The sequence below is a fragment of the Panthera onca genome, chromosome B1, assembly GCF_046562875.1.
Source record: "Panthera onca isolate mPanOnc1 chromosome B1, mPanOnc1 haplotype 2, whole genome shotgun sequence".
In the NCBI taxonomy this organism is placed as follows: Eukaryota; Metazoa; Chordata; class Mammalia; order Carnivora; family Felidae; genus Panthera; species Panthera onca.
Window position 1 is genome coordinate 118,275,446 of NC_138342.1, and position 21,004 is coordinate 118,296,449.

The following is a 21,004-nucleotide window of genomic DNA, read 5'->3' on the forward strand; positions in this document are numbered from 1 at the left end:
CCTATAATTTCCTATACTTGCAACTAAATTTATATAGCCTGTTCTTTCCATGGCAACTTAAACAATTTAGGTGCACCTGCTGGCTCAGTTAGAAGAGCATGCAACTCTTGATCTTGGGGTTGTGAGTTCGAGCCCCACATTGGGTGTAGAGCTTACTTAAAAATAAATGAATGTGGATCACCTGGGTGGCTCAGTAGGTTGAACGTCCAACTCTTGATTTTGGCTCAGGTCATGATCTCATGGCTTGTGAATTCAAGCCCCACATCAGGCTCTCTGCACTGACAGCACAGAGTCTACTTGGGATTCTCTCTCTCCCTCTGCCCCTCCTCTGCTCATGCTCTCCCTCTCCTTCTCTCTCTCTCAAAATAAATAAACATTAAAAAAACTAAAAATAATAATAATAAATGAATAAGTGAATACCCCACAGATACTAAATCTGAGAAAAGGTCTACCTGATATTGACCTAATAAAAAACTTGATGGTATTTGACAAGGGATTTTGTCTGTTTTTTTTGTTTGTTTGTTTTTTGTTTTGTTTTGTTTTGTTTGAGAGAGAGAGCCAAACAGGGGAGGGGCAGAGAGAGAGGAGAGAGAATCCCAAACAGGTTCCACACTATCACTGCACAGTGCCTGGAGCCTGACATAGGTTCAATCTCATGAACTGTGAGATCCTTACCTGATCTGAAACCAAGAGTCAAATGCTTAACTGACTGAGCTACCCAGGCACCCCTGCATCTTTTTTTTGTTTGTTTGTTTTTTTAATGGATCTCTTACATCATTACTAAAGAAACCATCATTTGACCAAAGATCCTCTTAGGAATTTAGAACCAGAATTATTCTTGTTCAATCCAGCTACACGTTTGAACTAAGATGTAAATCTAGGAACTATTGACTATGGCCCCTTACAATGTGGATTGAGTTAGAAAACAAAATTGTGCAAAGAAAACAGAGACACAGACAGCAGGGCTAAGAACAAGAGTCTTGATAACATTTGAGTTCCAGACCCATTATTCCTGGCCCAGGTGCGTTCCTGTTCTTGGTGCCTGAGTCACTCTGTATCTTCATAACCTTTTTTTAGCTTAACATAGTTTGAGTTAGGTTTCAATATTTAACTTAGAAAGCATTTTCACCAGTATCACTATGTGCACAACTCTAGGTTAGCCAAAGAATAATTTACATCTGTGCTATCCAATAAAGCAGCCACCAGCCTCTTGTGGCTATTTAAATTAATGAAAATTAAATATTTAAAATTCAGTCACATTAATTGCATTCCAGATGCTCAATAGTCACATGGGACTAGTGGCTACTATATTGGATAGCAGACAGAACATTTCCATCAATACAGAAAAATTCTCTGGGATAGCCCTGGTCTTCAGGAATGGCTCCCCCTGGAGTCATACAGGCATAGTCAAGGTGAAAGTCCACACAAAGTAGCCAGATTTGCAAGGCCTGACATATGGTTGATATTGTTTATTATTTCCAACTAAGGTCATCAGTTTCTGGAATTTCAAGTGTCTTAAAGTCTTCTATTCCCTTTTGGGAGGTGAATTTTTAAGCGTTTCTTTTAGTGGAACATTCCCTGATACCTGACTTCGTGGTTTCTATTACCGTGTGACAATGTTAGTTCCCTACTGCTGCTATAACAAAGTGTTTTAAAACAACACAAATTTATTATCTTATCGTTTTTTCAGGTGAGAAACCCAACACAGCTCTCACTGGGCTAAAAATCATGGTGTCAGCAGGACTGTGTTCCTTTCTGGAGGCTTCAGGGGTGAATTTGTTTGACTTTTCCATTCTTTGGCTCTTAGACCCAAAGTCTTGGACTTTCACCCCCAAAGCTAGGAATGGTCAGCTTAGTCTTTCTCATATCACATCACTGACACACTCCTGTGCCTTCCCCCCCGCCTCCCCGCCCCTGCCCCGCTTATAAGGAACCTTGTGATTTTATTGGGCCCAACCAACTAATACAGGATAATTTCCCTCTCTAAGTGTCAGCTGATTAGCAAACTTAATTCCATCTGTAATCTTAATTCCTCTTTGCCATATAACCTTACATTAATACAGATTCCAAAGAGTAGGCAATAGTCATCTTTGGGGATCCATTATTCTATCTGCTACAGTGCCACTGAATATATCTCTCTTCACCTCTGGTGTCTGCATCTGTAAAATTACGAGATTTGTCTATATAACCCCTAAAGGTCCTTTCCAGCTCTATCAGCTAGGACTCCAAACTACCAGGAGTTGATAGTAACTATTGTATCTGGTCTTTTACTGATTGCATCAAGTAACTAATCTGAAATAATGTTAACTCTGAATTTATGTTCAGAAGTGATTTCCAAAGATATTAGGCCATGAATTCCCAAGAATAAATGTTGGCAACAGCCTAAAACATACACAAAAGTAATTATAACACAGTAAGTCTCTCCATTTAACATCAATATAGAGACATGAAAAATCAATTTTTAAATGTATGGTACACTGTTTAAATCACAAGTTAATGAAGTGGCATATATATAAATTTCAACTGATAAATCATTAACTGATACACAAAAAAAGGTGGTTTTTGTTTTTGTTTTTCCCACAAGAAAGGGTTTTGATGAGGGATAAATGAAATGTATCTTATTTTGTGCCTAATAAATCTCTCTCCCCTTCCTCCTTTGCTTAAACAGTCAGGAGTTTGCTAAGTCATATTATAAAAAGGGACAACAAACTGCACTGTCATAACTGGAGAGTACAGAAGTCACCCAAATAACAATCATTCAAATTTAAGGAAATAGAGTCAGAACAAACCCTACCAGAATGGCTCTTCCAGAAAAAAACAGTATTTGGGCTCTTCTGTGTTGAGTAATAAAGTAGTTCTATCACCCTGACGCTCAAGAATTTTTGAAATTAAAAGTTGATACAAGGAAGGGTGCCTGGGTGGCTCAGTCGGTTAAGTGCCAGACTTCAGGTCATGATCTCACGGTTCGGGGATTCAAGCCCCACATTGGGCTCTGTGCTGACAGTTCGGAGCCTGGAGCCTACTTCGGATTCTCTGTCTCTCTCTCCTTCTCAAAAATAAATACACATTATTTTCTTAAAAGTTGATATAAGGAATAAATCCTTCAGCAGTAATTTTTTAATCTATCTCTTTAATAAGTTTTCTTACCAATGTGTTCTTAATTACCACTGGCCCTGTTATCAGATGGTACTTTCCACATAAAAATATCTCTAATAACATACCCTAGAACTGACATTTTCGACATATTGTCACAACATATATAATCTGAGGAACACAGAAGTTTTTTATTTTTTCATTTAATGATGCAAACAAATGCTGATTTGACATACATTCACATATAACTTTTTCTCTCACGTTTACAACTCAACAGATTGGTGAATCCAAAGGAACTGGTAAAATCACTATATGAAGCATACCTATAATGAAGAGAAAAAAATGAAAACTATAGCATTAACCAGTAGAAATAATATTAAAATTAGACCATTCTGAATAATTCACCTTAGAGCATCTTGGAAAGTCTAGAAAACAAATCCACAAAGAATATCAACCCTTCATTTTACTTAAGTTTTAGCAAAAAAAAATATATATATATATATATTTATTTTTATTTTTTTTAGCGTTTATTTATTTTTGAGACAGAGAGAGACAGAGCATGAACGGGGGAGGGTCAGAGAGAGAGGGAGACACAGAATCTGAAACAGGCTCCAGGCTCTGAGCTGTCAGCACAGAGCCCAACGCAGGGCTCGAACTCACGGACCGCGAGATCATGACCTGAGCCGAAGTCAGACACTTAACCGACTGAGCCACCCAGGCGCCCCAATATAATATATTTTTAATGTTTATTTATTTTTGAGAGAGAGAGACAGAGCTCGAGAGGGGAAGGGCCAGAGAGAGAGGGAGACACAGAATCCGAAGCAGGCTCCAGGCTCCGAGCTGTCAACACAGAGCCCAATGAGGGGCTCAAACTCATGAACCATGATATCATAACCTGAGCCAAAGTCAGACGCTTAACCGACTGAGCCACCCAGGCGCCCCTAGCAAAAAATATTTTATGTGACCTATAAGAAAGTAGCAAAAGCATCTTGATTTAAATATCTATTTTATTCTGGGGCGCCTGGGTGGCTCAGTCGGTTGAGCGTTCGACTTCGGCTCAGGTCATGATCTCATGGTCTGTGAGTTCGAGCCCCGCGTCGGGCTCTGTGCTGACCACTCAGAGCCTGGAGCCTGTTTCAGATTCTGTGTCTCCCTCTTTCTCTGACCCTCCCCCATTCATGCTCTGTCTCTCTCTGTCTCAAAAACTAAATAAGTATTAAAAAAAAAAAAGAAAAAAAAATATCTATTTTATTCTTATCTCTTGATTGGCTGACTAAAGTAGTGATAGCAAGGTGATACCAATAGGAAAAAAAGTGAAAAATTTGGATTATCAAACCCTAAAGAGCTGAGTTTGAGAGTTGTTAAATATTTTTAAAAAGTGTATGCTAGTATTTACTATTTTATTATCAAGCGAATATGTTACTTACTTTGATCAACCTAATCCATGAAAGTTGAGATTTGTGAGTTTTCATTTTATAAAAGGATTAATACAGAATTTCTTTAAAAGGATTTTCAGAAATATACTATGTATATACATATATATATTGACATATAAAATAAACTCACCCCCTTTTTTTTTTTAAATCACAGAGCATGCAGAGTATAGTATCTTGTTCATAGACAGATTTTATCAGGAACTGTCCAATTGGGTGTTAGTTGTAATGACAATCATAATGAAATGGTCATATGGTAAAAGATTCACCAGTCTACTGCCCATATATATTCATCCATTCTACAAATATTAAATTCCCAGTAGGCCCAGGCACTGGGCAATTCGCTGAGTACATCATGATTAATAAAATAGACAAGGTCTCCATTCTCATGGAATTTACACTCAAGTGTTGTATATGACAAATAGATAAGATGTACACAAGGGGCACCTGGGTGGCTCAGTTAGTTAAGTGTCAGATTCTTGATTAGGGCTCACGTCATGATCTCACGGTTCATGAGATCAAGCCCCGCATCAGGCTCTGCACTGACAGTGCAGAGCCTCCTTGGGATTCTCTCTCTCCCCCCTCTCTCTGTCCCTCCCCTACTTGCATGCCTGTTCTCTCTCAAAATAGATAAAAATTAAAAAAAAAAAAAAAAGAAACATATACAAGAATAGTGGTAACTTGTGTCTTCAGGACTATGATGTAATAAAAAATATGATTTTGGTTTCATTCTCCACCACAATGTTCTTTGAACATAGTCAAAGCATAGTGATTAAAAATGATTATGCTGAGAGACACTTGAGGTAAGGTATTAAAATTCAAAAATGTGTCACAGACAGGAATATAGGTGCTAAAAAATGTAAACCCAACAGGGACGCCTGGCTGGCTCAGTTAGAGGAGGATCTGACCCTTGATCTTGGGGTTGTGAGTTCGAGCCTCACCTTGGATGTAGAGATTACTAAAATAAAATAAACAAAAAAGAATAGGGGCACCTGGGTGGCTCAGTTGGTCAAGTACCTGACTCTTGATTTTGGCTCAGGTCATGATCTCACAGTTTGTGAGACAGCTCTGCATCGGGTTCTGTGTTGACAGCACAGAACCTACTTGGGATTCTCTCTCTCCCTTGCTCTCTGCCCCTCCCCTGTGTGTTCTCTCGTGCGTGTGCACACTCTCTCTCTCAAAACAAACATTAAAAAAAATCTTAAATACTTAAAAAAAGTATCAACCCAATTAAAAAAAAAACCAAAATACACTATTTAAAAAGAGGCCAAATTAACTTGCGTAATTTATTAATCCTATAAAATTGCATACTTACTGTATTAGTATTTCAATAGTTTATTCCAACCCATTTCTTCTTTTATACTCTAAAACATCTTCATTATGTTGTTTGATGAGCTAGAGTAGGTAACAATTAAAATTAGAAATGTAATCTTCCTGGCAACTTAAAAGAAGAGGCTAATTAATGATACTTATATTTGGTATATAAGAGGTATACAAGAGAAATAAGAATAGGTTAAAAGAATTTACAACTATTCTAGGGTTTGGGGAAGGCATGGGGCACTGGGGCCTGGATTTGTTTTTCTACACAGGTTGGAAAAGCAAAAAAGAATTACAACTATTCTAGTTAAAAATGAAAGACTAAGAGATACAAAAGCCCAAAAACTATGAATGGCATATACTTGTTGACTTCAATCTGGCATGCTAAATTTGAAGACAGCAGCCCTTACAAGCTTAAATTCAACTTCTGCCAAATAAGTTATTTCATTCAGAGGTTAATTAATATAATAAATAACTTACCATAGAGGAGCTAAACCAACACAACCAACCAGAACTGAGTTCTTAAATGAGGTCCAGGTTGGTTGGTGGGTGTGTTATACTTCTAACCGTACAAGTTTGATACTTCAGTGAATGATCAACTCCATCCCTCAACTGTATGTGTATTAATTAGATGTCACAGGAGATAGACACTTTCTTAAAACCACTGTCTAACAGAATGCAACATAATATCAAAACAATGGTTGATACAGGGTGACATTTGTTGCAGTCAAAGATCCAATTTCAATCAGAGTTCTCAGCAGCAAAAGAGCTTTTTGGGGAAAACTTTAAAATTTCATTGTAACAAATATTATTGTAAAAAGGATTAGTTACTGTCGTTGTTAAGTTGTAAATGACTTTCAACATCTCTTACTCCTTCCCATGTCAACAAACCATTCTATATATATATATATATATAATTTTTATTTATTTATTTATTTATTTTAAGTTGGCTCCAGAGCCCAATGCAGGGCTTGAACGCACGACTCTGAGATCAAGACCTAAGCTGATATCAAGAGTCGGATGCTTAACTGAGTGAGACACCCAGGCGACCCTTAATAAGCCATTTTAATGAGAAAACCCAAATTAAGAGACCTAAGAGTTGGAGGTGGAAAGCAGTGGAAGAAGCCAGAAACTCATTAGCTACAAAATAAAACATTTTAAATACTGATGTAGCACAGATACTTTGAGTCAACTTTAAAAAAATTATAGAGAGGCAGTATCTCACCTTGGTCTATAGTGTGACTCTTAAGTCAGGGAGAACCAGGGTTCAGCAAACTACCTACCACATAGTGTTGCTGTAAAGATTAAATGAGTTTTTACATGTAAAGGCATAGTGTAAAAACAAAAAAAGGGCGGGGAGGGGGAGCTGCAACACACTAAATACAATTTCCAACAATGTACTTATGCAAATATCGATTAAAATCTTATGTTTGGGAAGTCTAGTGGGATTTAATTTGTATAGCTTATTCATTGATGATTTGTCCCTATGGCATCTGAAAAAAAGTGCCTTCATAAAACCCAACCAGCCTCCATCCTCGTTAGGAAATAAAGCGCAATTAATATTTCGTAAAACTACCATTCATCACAAAATCATGCTACTTAAGGATGAATGACAGAAGTTTCAGCTTCATCATATTTTCTCAATACCGCTGAAAATCTTTAATATTTCTTTTAAGTCTTTGGGACTTCCCTCATGAAGAAATATGTAATTAGCAATTATATAAACATCCTACTGGATGGGAGATTTGCTCGGCAACAATCTCACAGTGACATTTCTCCTCCCCACTGTGTTGGGGTCTCGTGACATTAAGGGAGTAAAAACTCACATAGATCCACAAGAAGACGGAGGTGCCCAAGGTCAGTCCAACTTTCAGCCAGTTAGGTCCGTCATGTGCCGGCTCCCGCACGTAGAATTTTGATCGCGCTGAAGCTGAAAGGGGTCAGAGTCTGTAAATCTATAACGTATTGCCTTGTAGTAAAAACCCTAACATTTACGTTTTATTGCTTTTAATTCTCCCTTCACTACTACCTTCCCCCGCTTAAACAGCCCAGGAAATAGGTTCAGAGTTGTCGGGTGGCATTAAGAGGAGGGTCGGCGGCGAGTGATGGGGAGCCTCAGTCAGGGCTGAGATCCAGGACGCAGGCCGGCGAAGGTCACTGCGGGACGAGTCCAGACCGCAGCCGCCCCCTGCTCCTGCGGGCTGGGTTCACTCTGGGAATGGCAGACGGGGGCGGGGGGGGGGGGGGGGTCGGGTCGGCCTGAGCGAGGATGGACACTCACAGCCACTTGGGATCCTGGCCGGAGCCAGCAGCTTGGAAAACGGGCGCAACAACGCGGGCGGCGCCATCTTGCCGGGCCGGGCTCCGCCTTCCCCCCGTCCCGTCTCCCCCGGAGTCGGCGCCTGGCCGAGCGCCCCCTGGCGGAACAAAGTGCGGGACTCGCCGCGCCGCAAGGCTGCGTCGAGGTGTTGACTCTGGAGAACCGCGGTGGTAGCCAAGTACTCTAGCACTCCTGGTCTCAGCCTTCTGTCTGTAAAATGAGGTTAGAGAGGAAATGATTAAAAGGGCGCAAAGGGAAGTTTATCCACTTCTCTGTCCTTTGAGAGTTTATTTCAGGCCCCTGTGCCAGGGATACTCAAGAGATTTACTAAAATCTTGCTACATGAGCCAGAAAACTGAAAATGAAGTGTCTTGTTGAGTAATAATTAGCACTTTGATTGAATTCTGTGTTCCAGACACTGCACTGTGCATCATATGGTTTACATGCATTGTCTCGTTTCATCTTCACAATGACTGCTTGATACGCCTTATTATCCTCAGTTTACAGATGAAGCTCGAGGAAGGCAAGCTACTCATCCAAGGTGAAATATATTTGAAAAGACCTCTCAACAGTTCCTAAAAGTCTGTTCACACACACTGTCGTAGTAAAGCTTCACAACGCTGTGGGGAGAACCTTCCTATTTTGGAAGTCCCCTGATTGGCTCAGGCTCAGGATCCCACCGCCAGAGGAGGTTGGGATTCAGACTAAGGTCTTCAGACCCCAGATCTAGTGAGCCTCCTTAGCTCACCTTAACAGACTTGGATAGTCTCCTGGGGCCATGAGCTGTAGAACAGTGTTCATAGTGTCAAGTTCAAATTGCCATTCCTGTAGACCATATTGTAGCTGTTGATTTTTAGGCAAATTAATATCTGCATGCCTGAGTTTTACAGCTATAACATAAAACCTATAGGGTCCTTGAGAAGCTTAGAAAGTGTTTGGTAGTTGTAAACAACTTGTTTTTGGCTACCAAAGACATTGTATTGACAACAAATATCTTTCACGATTGAGCCAGATTTTGTGCATTCAATTGTCAATTCAATCTGATGTCTAAAAGACTGTGAAAAATATGTATGTAGGTAAAAGAAATAATAAATTTTAACACTTTAATCCTTTAAACTTAAGGCCATCTAAAAGCACAATGAATGTCAGCAAATCTTTTTCTTTCTTTCCTCCCTTTTTTAAAGTAAGCTCTATGCCCGACGTGGTGCTTGAAATCACCACCCTGAGATCAGGAGCCACATGCTCTTATTTACTAACTACATGCTGGTTATTGACTGACCCAGCCAGGTGCCCCACCTCTGTATATTTTCTTTAGCAATGTTATTGGGGGGAAAATTTAACCAAAAATTATTGACCAAAGAGTAAAATAATTGTACTATGCTTTTAGGTTCTTTTTTACATGTAACTGATGGCTAACTAGATTGCTAATCTGTGAGTCACATTATAGTTTGTAACCTAGTTTGAGCCTCCTGGACTCATGCTCAAGTAAGCAAACCACCCAACTAATATGCTGAGTCAGTTGTTGGTTCTCAACTTCTTGTCCACTCAGCAACCTGACAGTGGTATTCTTTCTACATCATCCCTTGGAAGCTTGTCCGGACACAGGTTTTGCTAGTATCCAACAAGTTGAAACAGAAGTTATGTTTAGTCAGAGCATACAGAACCCAGTAAGCAAATTACTAATTTCAGTACTGCTGTTGGAAAAAGGCCGTTTTGTTCTTTTAGTCCCTGTATCCTTTTACTAGTGTATATTTTGGGAAAGTGATGAAGTATAAGCACATTCCTCTCAGCATGTTAGAGCTGATGGAACCCTACACTTGGAGTAGGCAGCGGTAGGTGAAACTCCATCTTGAGAAAAATCCTGATGAAGCAATTCCAGCCAGGAGCTAGTAGCTATGATATTTTGGTAGAAATATGCTACCAATAGCATGTAGCAATATTTCATTTGCTACATGAAATCCATGTAAGAATTTCCGGAACTTGAATGCTAAAACCTTATTTATGACCCAGGAAAAAGGTGACAGGATTTGAGTTAGCAGCTAGAAAAACAATGCTCTAGTCCCAGATTTTTCCTCTGGACAACATCTTACTCGACTCACACTTCTTATTCCCAAGGAGGGTTAAAGAAGAGCAAGAGTTGAAAACAATATAAAATAGAAGATCACTACATATATGTTTATTGATTTATGATGCATGAGAATATTTTTTTGTTTACTTTTGGTGGGGGAGGGGCAGAGAGAATCCCAAGCAGGCTCTGCACTATCAGCACGGAGCCTGAATGGGGCTCCAACTCAGGAACTGTGAGATCATGACCTGAACCAAAACCAAGAGTTGGATGCTTAACCAACTGAGCCACCTAGGCGCCCCCATGCGTGAGAATATTATACAACAAATTTAGGATCTGGAGAGGGATGTGGTTCCTGATGTACCTGTGAATTTTTATTTAAAAAACAATCAGAAGCAATGACAAAATGTTAACATTTGTTAAATCTGAGTGACAAATATATAGACTTTTTAAATGTTGTATTTCTATAAATTTCAAACACTTAATGATTAAGACATACAAGTGTCAATAGAGAACATCTTAAGTATATGAAGTGGGAGAATTTTCACTCTACATATCCCTTTCGTAGTATTAAAACCGGGAGGCTATTTATTTATTTATTTACTTATGGCAAATTTTTTGGGAAGAGGCACTTTGGCAATAGCGATATGCAAATACTGGAGGTAAGATGAACGAACTAACCATCCTCCTCCTCCTCCTCCCTTATATACACTTAAGCGGAACAGGCCACGTTCGGTATCTAGTCCGATCTTGCCTAGTGCAGCAGTTCTCTAGTATCCTTGCCTGATATTCCGGTTTTCAAGATTTGAAGATTTCTGGTGATGGGGAATTGAACACAGTATTAAGCACTAGCTTTAAGCCAGCTCCAGTGGAGTCAATGTCCCTGAACTCTCCCTACCCCAAGGAGACCCAGTCATTAACTCTTTACTGTATGGAATCACCAACTAAATAAAACACTTGAACTTTCAGATGCTTCTTTGGCAGTACAAATATGGCGCTTCGGATATAGCTATCTTTCCAGGCTCACCTTAAGTAATAAACTAAATCACCGATACTCCAGCCATGCCCATTTAATTGGTAAAGCTCTCTCACGGTTTTCACACACCATTAAGCCTCTCCTTTCCATATCTGTTTCTAAGTCCCCCTGGGGTGAAGCCTTCTTTCCTTTCCGCCTCTGCTTCTTAATTAGGCACTTCACGATCAAACGCAGAACTTCTTGAACGCCTGCATTTTAGCACTTCATGATGTGATCATTCAGGCTGGGAAAATCTACCCAGTGAATGAAAGACTACTCTAGCAAGAAAGAACAGAAAGGCTATTTCTGAGTTGGAGGCGGCCGTAAAACGCAGCCAACCAGCCCTCTGCGCCTCCAAGACATTCTGAGGGAAGGGATGGGCGGGACCTGCCGCGACCCTCGCGGCCTCCGCCCACCGACCGGCCTCCAGGTTTCCCAGCAATCTCTAGGACAGAGGAGGTGGGGAAAGGAGGTCATCGCGCCTGCGTGCTAGGAGATGTGACCCGGGTGGGAAAGCCCTCCGCGTCCGCCATTTTGGCTACCTCTGTCGGTCTGTTCAGTTACCACGTGAACCGCCGACGGAGACCCGTGGGGGGGGGGGGGAGGCGGCGGTAGCATTAAGTGAGAAAGGAAAAAAAGACAACGAGGGGAAGGGGGTGTCGGGTTGGGCGACGCGGTGACATTCGAGGCCTGGTGGCGGCGGTGGATCAGGGCAGTTAAGGCTGAAGCAGCCAAGGGACGGCGGCGGCGGCGGCGGTCGGACAAACAGACTGACCGAGCCGGGCGGTGGCGGGAGCAGCGGGAGGAGCCGGAACGATGCCGGCCGTGAGCCTCCCGCCCAAGGAGAACGCGCTCTTCAAGCGGATTTTGGTAAGTGTGGGACTCCGGGCAAGCAGTGGGGAGGATTTAGCCGGTACACGGGCCTGTCACCCCTAACCTCGGCCCGGCGGGCACCGAGCCACCTCCGCCAGGAACCCCGCCTTCGTACTCGTAGTCAAGCCGAATGCACCCCCTCGTCCCTTCCCTGTGGTTCCCACTTCACCCCGCGCGCCCCCGGCCACGGGCTTCCTCCTCCTGTTTCCACGCTTCGGAGGCTGTGGTTCCGGACTAGGCCCTGTTCTCCTAGCTTCTAGACTGCAGGTTTTCACCCGCCCCAAGTGAAGGGAGGACAGGCCCGGTCTTTAGCAGGGAAGCGGGCAACACAGGCAGGAGTCGCGGCCGGGGCGGGTGGGGGGGGGGCTGGTGGTGCGGGAACGCTGCCGGCAGATCAGGGTGGCTCCCTTGGAAGGAACAGGTGGTGCGGATGCGGCACAGCTCATTCATTGCCCAAGCGCGGCTCTCTCTCCATCGTCCGTCCCTCCCTCCCTCTTCCTCTCTTGATATTCACCTGTCCCCGCCCGGCCCGGGGTCACTGAATGACCTGGAAGGTGGGAAGGAAGGGAGGGGTTCAGCAAAGGAAAGGAAGCTTTCTAAACGACTCCCTTCTTGTAGTCAGTTTCATACTTGAGTTTGCAGATTCTCGGCCTCCCTTTTTCCCTCCTTTCTGGATGGAGCTGGGAAGGGGCATTTATTTCTTAGTTTCCGAGCGGGAAACAGCCCCACCCCGTACCCTACTCGGGAGGTGGGGCCCATTGCGAGGGGGCGGTCTAGCTGGAAGTGAAAAGTTTATGCACTTTTTAGTTCAGATGTTCTAGATGCGGCTTTTTTTAGGGACTGAAGTGTATTAACACTGATGCAAAATTTTAGCAAAGACAACATAAGAGCTTTTGAGATGGATCTTTTTGACGGTAGTTCGAATTCACTTATTCCCTATATTTCAAATGTGTGCAGTTTCTTTTTTTGATACCTTTAAAATGCAGTTATGTTTGGAAGGACTGTTTACATTGTAAAATATATCTTGTAGCCTTGGCACTATAATTAATACATTGTGGCACATTTTTTGTTTGGCATGTAGTGTGTGGGTTGCCCCTTCATGCAGACTTTTGTTTGTGAAAGGATTAACTGTTTGCAAAATTTAAAACAGTGTGCATGAAAGTGTTAGCTTTTTTTTTCTTGCAATTTCAGTTTACATCACTTGTTTGAAAAATAGAACTCTGGGGATCTAGTTTTCTAGAAATAGGAGTAATCCATGTTGAATTAACTTTGATTTTTTATTTTATTTTTTTAAATGATTTTCTTTACACACACACACACACACATACACACACACACACACACCCACCCACCCACCCGTGAGCGGGGGAGGGGCAGGGCAGAGAGAGAGGGAGACATAGAATCCAAAGCAGGCTCCAGGATCTGAGCTGTCACCACAGAGCCCGATATGGGGCTTGAAGTCACAAACTGTGAGATCATGACCTGAGCTGAAGTTGGATGTTTAACTGACTGAGCCACCCAGGCGCCCCGAACTAACTTTGATTTTACAAAAATATGCGTATACCTTATGGAGTTAGTCAATTTTTGTTGAAACATTTATCAGAAAGTCATATCCAATACCACATAACTTTTACCTCGAAATCCTTATTGCCATTTTTTTTTTGTTTTGTTTTGTTTTACGAATAATGAGTGTAGATGGGACTATAACATAGTTTTAACAAAACAATTTATTTACTTTTACATTTTTTAAAAGACTAACTGGTGTGTAGGTTCAACTGTAACAGTTTTAGGATAAAAATTTGTCTCAAATCTTTCTCCTCAAACCTGTTTTGGAAAAAAAAAAAAAAACTCAAGAAGAAAAGTTTAGAGAATACAAGGAACAGTCATAAACTCTTTACTTAAACTTAATGTGTAACATTTTGCCAGATGTGCTTTTTCTCTCTTCCCAAAGTAAGTTGCAGACATATTTCATCCTAAATGCTCCAGCAAGATTTTTTTGAGAATAAGGACATTGCCCTGAATAACCATAATACTGTTAACAACCATTCCCTAATACTGTGGAATATACAGTTCATATTCAAATTATCCTAGCTGTTAGGGTAGCAGTTTTTAAAAAAGCAAACTTTTAATTTTGATATAACTAGATTCACATGTAGTCGAAGGAATAACACAAAGATCCCTTGTACCCTTTCCCTAGTTTCCCCAGTGCTAATGTCTTACAAAATTGTAGTTCAATATGGTAACATTGATGCACTCTACCAGTCTTATTCAGATTTCTCCAGTTTACTAGTACTAATTTGTGTGTTGTATTTAGTTATGTGCGGTGTTATCACAGTGTAATTACATAACCACCACTACAGTCAATATGCAGAACAACAGTTCATCTGCACAAGGATCCTTGTTGCCCTTTTAGAACCACATCCTCCACCTCCTTCCCATCCCCTCTACCCCCAGACTCTGGCAACCACTACTATTCTATTCTCTATTTCTATAGTTTAGTCATTTGAAGAACACTTACTGAAAAGAATCATACAATATATAACTTTTTAGGATTAGCCTTTTTTCTAATGCAACATAATTCCCTTGAGGTTCATCCAAGTTGTTGGATGTATCCATACTAGTCTGTTCCTTTTTGTTGAGTAGAATTCTGTGATATAGATGTACCACAGTTTAACCATTCATAGAATAGCAATTTTTGAATAAGCATTTTACAGTTTTTTTTCTGGTTGGGATAGTTGGGCAAAACCTTTAAGTTCATTGCTAAAATCAAAGTGCTAAAGGATTTATTGTGATAAGGTATATGCAGAAGAAATGTGAAAATTACTAAAGAAAAGGGTATATAATGTCCTTATTCTATTACATTAGGAATGAAGAAAACATTACTAAACAAAAGTATAGTTAGTATTCGCTCTTTCAAAACTGTTTTTGCTTCCTCGGTTTTTATGGTGTATTAGCTCTTTTGATTTTAAGCTCCCCTCTCCCCCCCCACCCCCATCTGAAAAGTTGGGCATACTCTAATGAGTGCAATAAGTGTTGCTAGGTTGGTAATTGTTAAATCATTCCAACAGTATTCAGTTTTTGAGCTGCTACTTTGTTAGTTGTACCATACTTGCTTATAGTAAATTTGTGTAGAAAATGAAGTTAGTTTTTAAATATTTGAAACCTCAATTTCAAAATAATGAAGTATGTTTTTGCCTCAGTTTTTCAAAGGAAACTTCTTATACACATCAGTTTGCAAAAAGTTTCTGTAATAGATTTGCCTGGCTTGTTCTAGTTTAGTTGATCTCTAAAATTCAGTTTTGTTGCATATTTGGCCCCTTTTTTTCATATATTACTTAACTGTTTTCTGCTAAAGAATTGTCATAAGTTGGTCAATGTCTGCAAATGTGTCTTGTATATAATTTGGAGAAAGGTCAGGGAGTGAATTTAATGGGATCTATATTATGTTGGAGTTTAGTTTATTTTTTTGAAATTTATTTATTTATTTAGAGAGTACACACAGGAAGGGGGGTGGGGGGGGGGGAGAGTAAGCAAGAAAGAGAATCCCAAGCAGGCTTGGTGCTCACCGTGGAGCCTGACTCCGACTCAGAGCTTGATCTCATGAACCGTGAGATCATGACCTGAGCTGAAACCAAGAGTCAGATGCTCAGCCGACTGAGCCACCCTGGTGCCCCTGTAAGAGGTTAGTTTAAAGAAGAGTTTTTTGTGTTTACCAGAAAAAACTGGTGTTTTTGTGTTTGTATTTTTGTGTGTGAATTTTTTGTTGTTGTAATTATACACTGTATTAACAATCTGGAAAACTTGAAAGTCGTTAGAAAATTGTGACTTTGCCCCCTCTTGATGCTGTTTATCTAAATAGCTTGGGGGTGTTACCAGATCTTTACACCACTCTTGTAGGATCTAGGTTAAGGGTAGGAAAAATGAGGTTGCCAGGGTAGGATGAAATTCACACATTTTTATTTTTATTTTATTATTTTAAATATTTATTTTTAGGTTAGTGCAAGTGGGGGAGGGGCAGAGAGAGGGAGCAGGATCTGAAGTGGGCTCTGTGCTGACAGCCTGACAGGAGTGAGCCTGATGTAGGGCTCCAACTCACAAACCATGAGATCACCATCTGAGCTGAAGTCCGAGGCTCAACTGACTGAGCCATCTGGGTGCCCCTACACCTTTTTGGATTTTAGCCTGTTTGGACAAATTGAATACACCCTAATACCTTGCAATCAAGTGTTGGCCAGGTTGGTGACTGTTGCTGCTGCTTTCCTCTCTTCAGATGTTAATGTGAGCTGTAAGGGCAAAAAACCTAAGTTTGGAGTACTTAAAATATTGTACATCCTTAATCTATTTTTGGATTTTGCCTGAATGATTTATGTTGTTAGGTAAAAGTCTAGAGAAAGAATTTTTCTTCCCTAGAAAAGTGGTAAGAGAAGTCAGTATAGCATGGTGATATTATTTGTGATTTACTGAAAACTTACCATTTGTACTGCACAATAGAACTTTCTGTGATGATGGAAATGTTCTGTATCTGCTGTGTCCAATATGATAGCTATTAGCCACATGTGGCTATTGTACATTTGAAATATGGCTAGTGCGATTGAGGAACTGAAATTTTAAATGTAGTTAAGTTTAAGTTCAAATAGCCATATGTGGTGGTATATGGTTACCATTTTGGATAGTGCACTCTGTGGGTCCTTCTTTATTCTCAAAACTTCTCAAGGTGGGTCGGTTTTTATTAAGGAAGCGGGCTGAGATTAAGATTAACAGTTAAGTGTTAGATTCAAGAATCTGTTTGTTACTTTAGGGCTTTTATACCCATACCTACCTGCCTATTGTTTATCCATTTGTTGGGGGGTGGGGTTGTGTAGGGAAAGAGAGTTTGTTAATAAAGGTTTTATAATAATTGTCGTAAGTCGCTAGATATATTGTAGATACCCACACATCGTAGGTAAATTATTTCATATGATTTATTGCCTTTAAAAAAGTGCTCTTTTTACATAACTTAATGACACTTAGGTTGGATTTAGTTGCAGATGAAATTAAGATTAGGAGTTGTTAAGTAAATTTCCATATGTACATGGAAGGTCAGTTGACTTAAATTTCTACGTGACAGTTCTAGTTTTGCAACCGAATGTGGACAGTCACCTTGAAATTGGTTTTAATATGCTTTTGCCTGTACTGCATGTGTTCAGAATGTAACAAACAAAAAACAAAGAAATGGAAATAAAGTTTTACCTGCTAAGAAGTCCTTTTTCTTTTGTACACAGTAGGTAATCAGATGTTTAAGCTGGAATAAATTTCCCCTTGAAAGTGTACTAGAAAAGGAAATGCAATTTTGCTATAATGTAAATATACTATGCTCTTATAAAATACACAAAATACTTTTTAAAAAGTCTAAAAATCTTAGGAAAAAACCTTTGATAATGTAGCAAACTCAGTGCTTTGTTTTCCTTTATATTTCTGCCCTAAATCCTTTCTGGAATAGAATGTAGTATGAATAAACAGATAAAGGTATGTTTTTATTTAAGTTGACAAAGCATATATTTTTTTAAATGGTTTATTGCGTGAGAAACCTGAAATGTCTCAAAGCAATTTTTTTGGGGGGGGGGGGGTTAAGAGAGTGGGTTAAAGTACTTGTAGTACTTGGAGAATAGAGTACTCTGGTTTGAAACAAAAAAAGATTGTGGCGCCTCTGGTGGCTCAGGTTCCTGAAGTCGAGCCCTGAGTTGGGCTCTTCTTTGCTGACAGTGTGGAGCCTGCTTGGATTCTCTCCCCCTCTCTCTGCCCCTCCCCTGCACATGCCCCCTCCCCCTTCAAAATAAAGAAATAAACTTAAAGAAAAAAAAAAAGCATTGACCCCAGTTTAGTTTTTAATGCTAGTAGACAACTCTACATGTTCAGAAAAACATACAAAAGCTTAATAGGGAACTGAATTGAATGTTCGATTCTGTAGGTATTTTGAAGGCTTGCCGACCTGGGTCATTACTGGGGATTACAATAACTTAGTTATTTGATGATAGTAGAATTGCTATGCCAACTATTACTTTGAAGTACTGGTTAAAAGACAGTTTCCACAGAGGTAGACATGGTGCCCTGTGTGGTTGGAGGACTGGAGAACTACTGGCCAACCTGTTTTAGCTGTAGGGATCTCTTTGTTTAGTGTGCATTATTTCCTTTAATACTTGTGCTTCTGACAATGTAGTTCTCACAGAGCATTGATTCAAATATATCTTCTTTGTTCATAAAAGTGTTTTTGGACATAAAAAGCTAGGTTATATAAGGGATCATATGCAAAGGACTGTTTGTTCAGAATTTTCTTTCCTATATACCTGCATGGCACAATTCTTCTCTTAGAATTCTGTTCACATGTTCTCTAAATGTTGTATAGAGGCCTTCCTTACCCAGAAGTCCTTCTCAACTCAATCTTATTTTCTTCCTTAATTCTCTCTATATCACTTTCTCACCTATGGCATATGTGCAAGTAATTTGTTTTATCATGTCTTTTTTTTTTTTTTAATGTTTATTTATGTATTTTGAGAGAGTGGGGAGGGGTAGAGAGAGATAACCCCAAGTAGGCTTCACCCTGTCAGTGCAGAGCCCGACACAGGGCTTGAACTCACAAACTGAGATCATGATCTGAGCCGAAATCAAGAGTTAGACACTTAACCAGCTGAGCCACCCAGGTACCCCTGTCATATGTCTTCTATAATTAAAATGTAGGTTCTATGTTGATAGGGACTTTTTTCTGTTAATTACCATACCCCCATTTGTTTGAGTAATGCATCAAAGTAGATATTGAATTAGTATTTGTTGCACAAAATGAATGTTAAAACAGTGACGAGAGAAACCTCTTTGGATTGTGTTCTTACATAAAGATTTTTGAGAAAGGGAGTTACTGGGCCTTGGCATTGTAGAATACATTGTTACATGAGGTAATGGTAGGATATCAGGCAGAACCTGTATTACCCGGTAAGACCTTAGAAGTTTCATTTAGGAATGAATCATACTATTAGTTTGTTTACATGCCCTTTCTCCAGTCACAGAAACATAATAAGAGGAAATTTTATTGTTTTTCTTTTGGTTGTTTTAGCATTGGAGGAAAAATGGCATCTGGATTAAATGAGGATGTTTGTCGTGAGGAGCCTGCTGAATCAGATAGTAAGGCTCAGTCATCTGTAGTTTCATAAAACTCTACAACTGATTCCAACACAGATTTGGGGGTGAGGACCAGTGCATATGATATTATAAAACAGGGATATAAAATGTTAGAAGGAAAAATTTTGTAGTTTAGAGTTTTAGAGTTGCTTTGTGTTTTTCAGAAAATGTAAAAGATCAGGTTGAATTTTTGGAATTGGAAAGGTATGCTGGGAAGCTGGTATGGCAGAGCAAGCCACATAAGTAATCATTGAGCCTCGGCAACCATCAGTATTCACATGTAAATACAACTTTGTTGTCTATTTATAGAGAGAAAAATTTAAGATTCTTAGTGAAAAATAGTTCTGAAAAAAATGTCAGTTGCCAGCACTGATGGTAAGAAAAGCAACTGAAGAGGTTTAAAAGAGTGATGTTTTGAATATAAATACTAGGGTTTGGAGAGGAGGGAATTTTATGTTGTGATTGAAGTCTTTTGAGAATTTCCCTGGAATGTCAGCTTTACACCTAACTCCTAAGCTGTTTTACAATGCATACTGTACAAACTTTTATTGAAGTTGTAACTTTCAAAAAACTGGTTTCAAAAAACTAGTTTAACTTGTTGCATATGTTTTTCCCCCCTTAGGTAAGATAGGAATTACACTGTTTACTACTTAATTTGGAATTAAAATAATTCCTCAAGATTTTAATTTAATAAAAGCAATCTTTTTGGGCTATTTAAAGTAAAATAAAAATTGTAGTGGAGAAATAAGTGATGGAGAGGTTAATGTTTTTGTTACCTGTTATGCTGTATTCCACTGAAAATTTCCTTGCTTTATATAATAGGAACACATTTTCATTTGAGATAATTTGAAATTTCTACCAAAGCCCACTGGGGAAATTGTAACATCATAATTTTATTTCAAGCCAGTGATTTTTTATTTTTTTAAAGTAAGCTCTAGGTCCAACTTGGAGCTTGAACTCAACGACCCTGAGATCAAGAGTCACATGCTCTACCCACTGAGCCAGCCAGGGGCCCCTAGCCAGTGATATTTATAATCTTAAAGATTCCATTTGAGGGGCGCCTGGGTGGCTTGGTAGGTAGAGCATCCAACTCTTTGGCTCCAGTCATAATCTCACGGTTTGGTTTGTGGGGCCCTGCAGGACTGCAGGCTGTTGGTGGAAGCCTGCTTGGTATTCTCTCTCTCCCCCTCTCTCTGTCCCTCCCTGCTCTCTCAAAATAAACTTAAAAAAAAAAAAAAAAAAAAAAAAGAAGAAGAAGATTCCATTTGATTTCATCATGTAGGAGATTATTTAGACATTCTTGTGTGTCATCTGTAAGAGTTGTTTTATGTAGATCTTGTATATAGAAGGAGAAATGAAAGTTTGCTTTGAAAGTATAGACCTAGGAAAAAGCTTTTAAGGTTGGTTGTTCCAGTTTAAAAAAAATTTTTTTCCTTATTCTAATAGCTTCCACTTATATGGTACTCTATTTTTCAGAGAGATCTCATTGGAGATTACAAGATTGTCTTTGATTATCAGTGCTTTGGAACAGAGTCAGAATCTTCAAGAGGGGAAATGAAGTAAACTAGCATTATTGAATTTTTTTTAATTTGAGAGAGAGAGCGAGCCTGCAAGAGCAACCGCAGGCATGAGCAGTGGGGAGAGGGGCAGAGGGAGAGAGAGAGTCCCACGCAGGCCCTATGCTCTGCATGGACTGCAGTGGACTTGATCCCACGACCCTGGGACCATGACCTGAGCTG

At 39.8% G+C, this 21,004-nt stretch overlaps 2 protein-coding genes across 3 annotated transcripts in view; one reads left to right on the plus strand and one right to left on the minus strand.

Moving 5' to 3' along the window:
• Positions 1-3,265: 3,265 nt before the first annotated feature.
• On the minus strand, positions 3,266-8,259 carry NDUFC1 (NADH:ubiquinone oxidoreductase subunit C1). The gene is made up of 4 exons (XM_060654172.3): positions 8,125-8,259; positions 7,670-7,773; positions 5,842-5,921; positions 3,266-3,416 (listed from the first exon to the last, which is right to left on the minus strand). The coding sequence occupies exons 1-3, from the start codon at positions 8,189-8,191 to the stop codon at positions 5,862-5,864; spliced, it is 231 nt and encodes a 76-aa protein (XP_060510155.3). The 5' UTR covers positions 8,192-8,259; the 3' UTR covers positions 3,266-3,416; positions 5,842-5,861.
• A 3,494-nt stretch (positions 8,260-11,753) lies between these two features.
• Positions 11,754-21,004, plus strand: part of NAA15 (N-alpha-acetyltransferase 15, NatA auxiliary subunit) — an 84,798-nt gene continuing 75,547 nt past the window's right edge. Inside the window, exon 1 of one of the 2 annotated variants that reach the window (XM_060654139.3) lies at positions 11,754-12,113. In XM_060654139.3, the coding sequence (XP_060510122.1) occupies positions 12,060-12,113 (54 nt within the window). In that variant the 5' untranslated portion in view covers positions 11,754-12,059. The remainder of the gene's footprint in view (positions 12,114-21,004) is intronic. The other variant, XM_060654138.3, reaches the window with a different exon arrangement.

Coding starts and splice junctions, on each gene's coding strand:
- NDUFC1 (XM_060654172.3), bottom strand. CDS start 8,191: ATGGCGCCGCCCGCGTTGTTGCGCCCGTTTTCCAAGCTGCTGGCTCCG. Junction 7,774..8,124: donor GGCCAGGATCCCAAGTGGCT/GTGAGTGTCCAT, acceptor GACCCCTTTCAG/CTTCAGCGCGATCAAAATTC. Junction 5,922..7,669: donor CCGTCTTCTTGTGGATCTAT/GTGAGTTTTTAC, acceptor TACCTACTCTAG/CTCATCAAACAACATAATGA.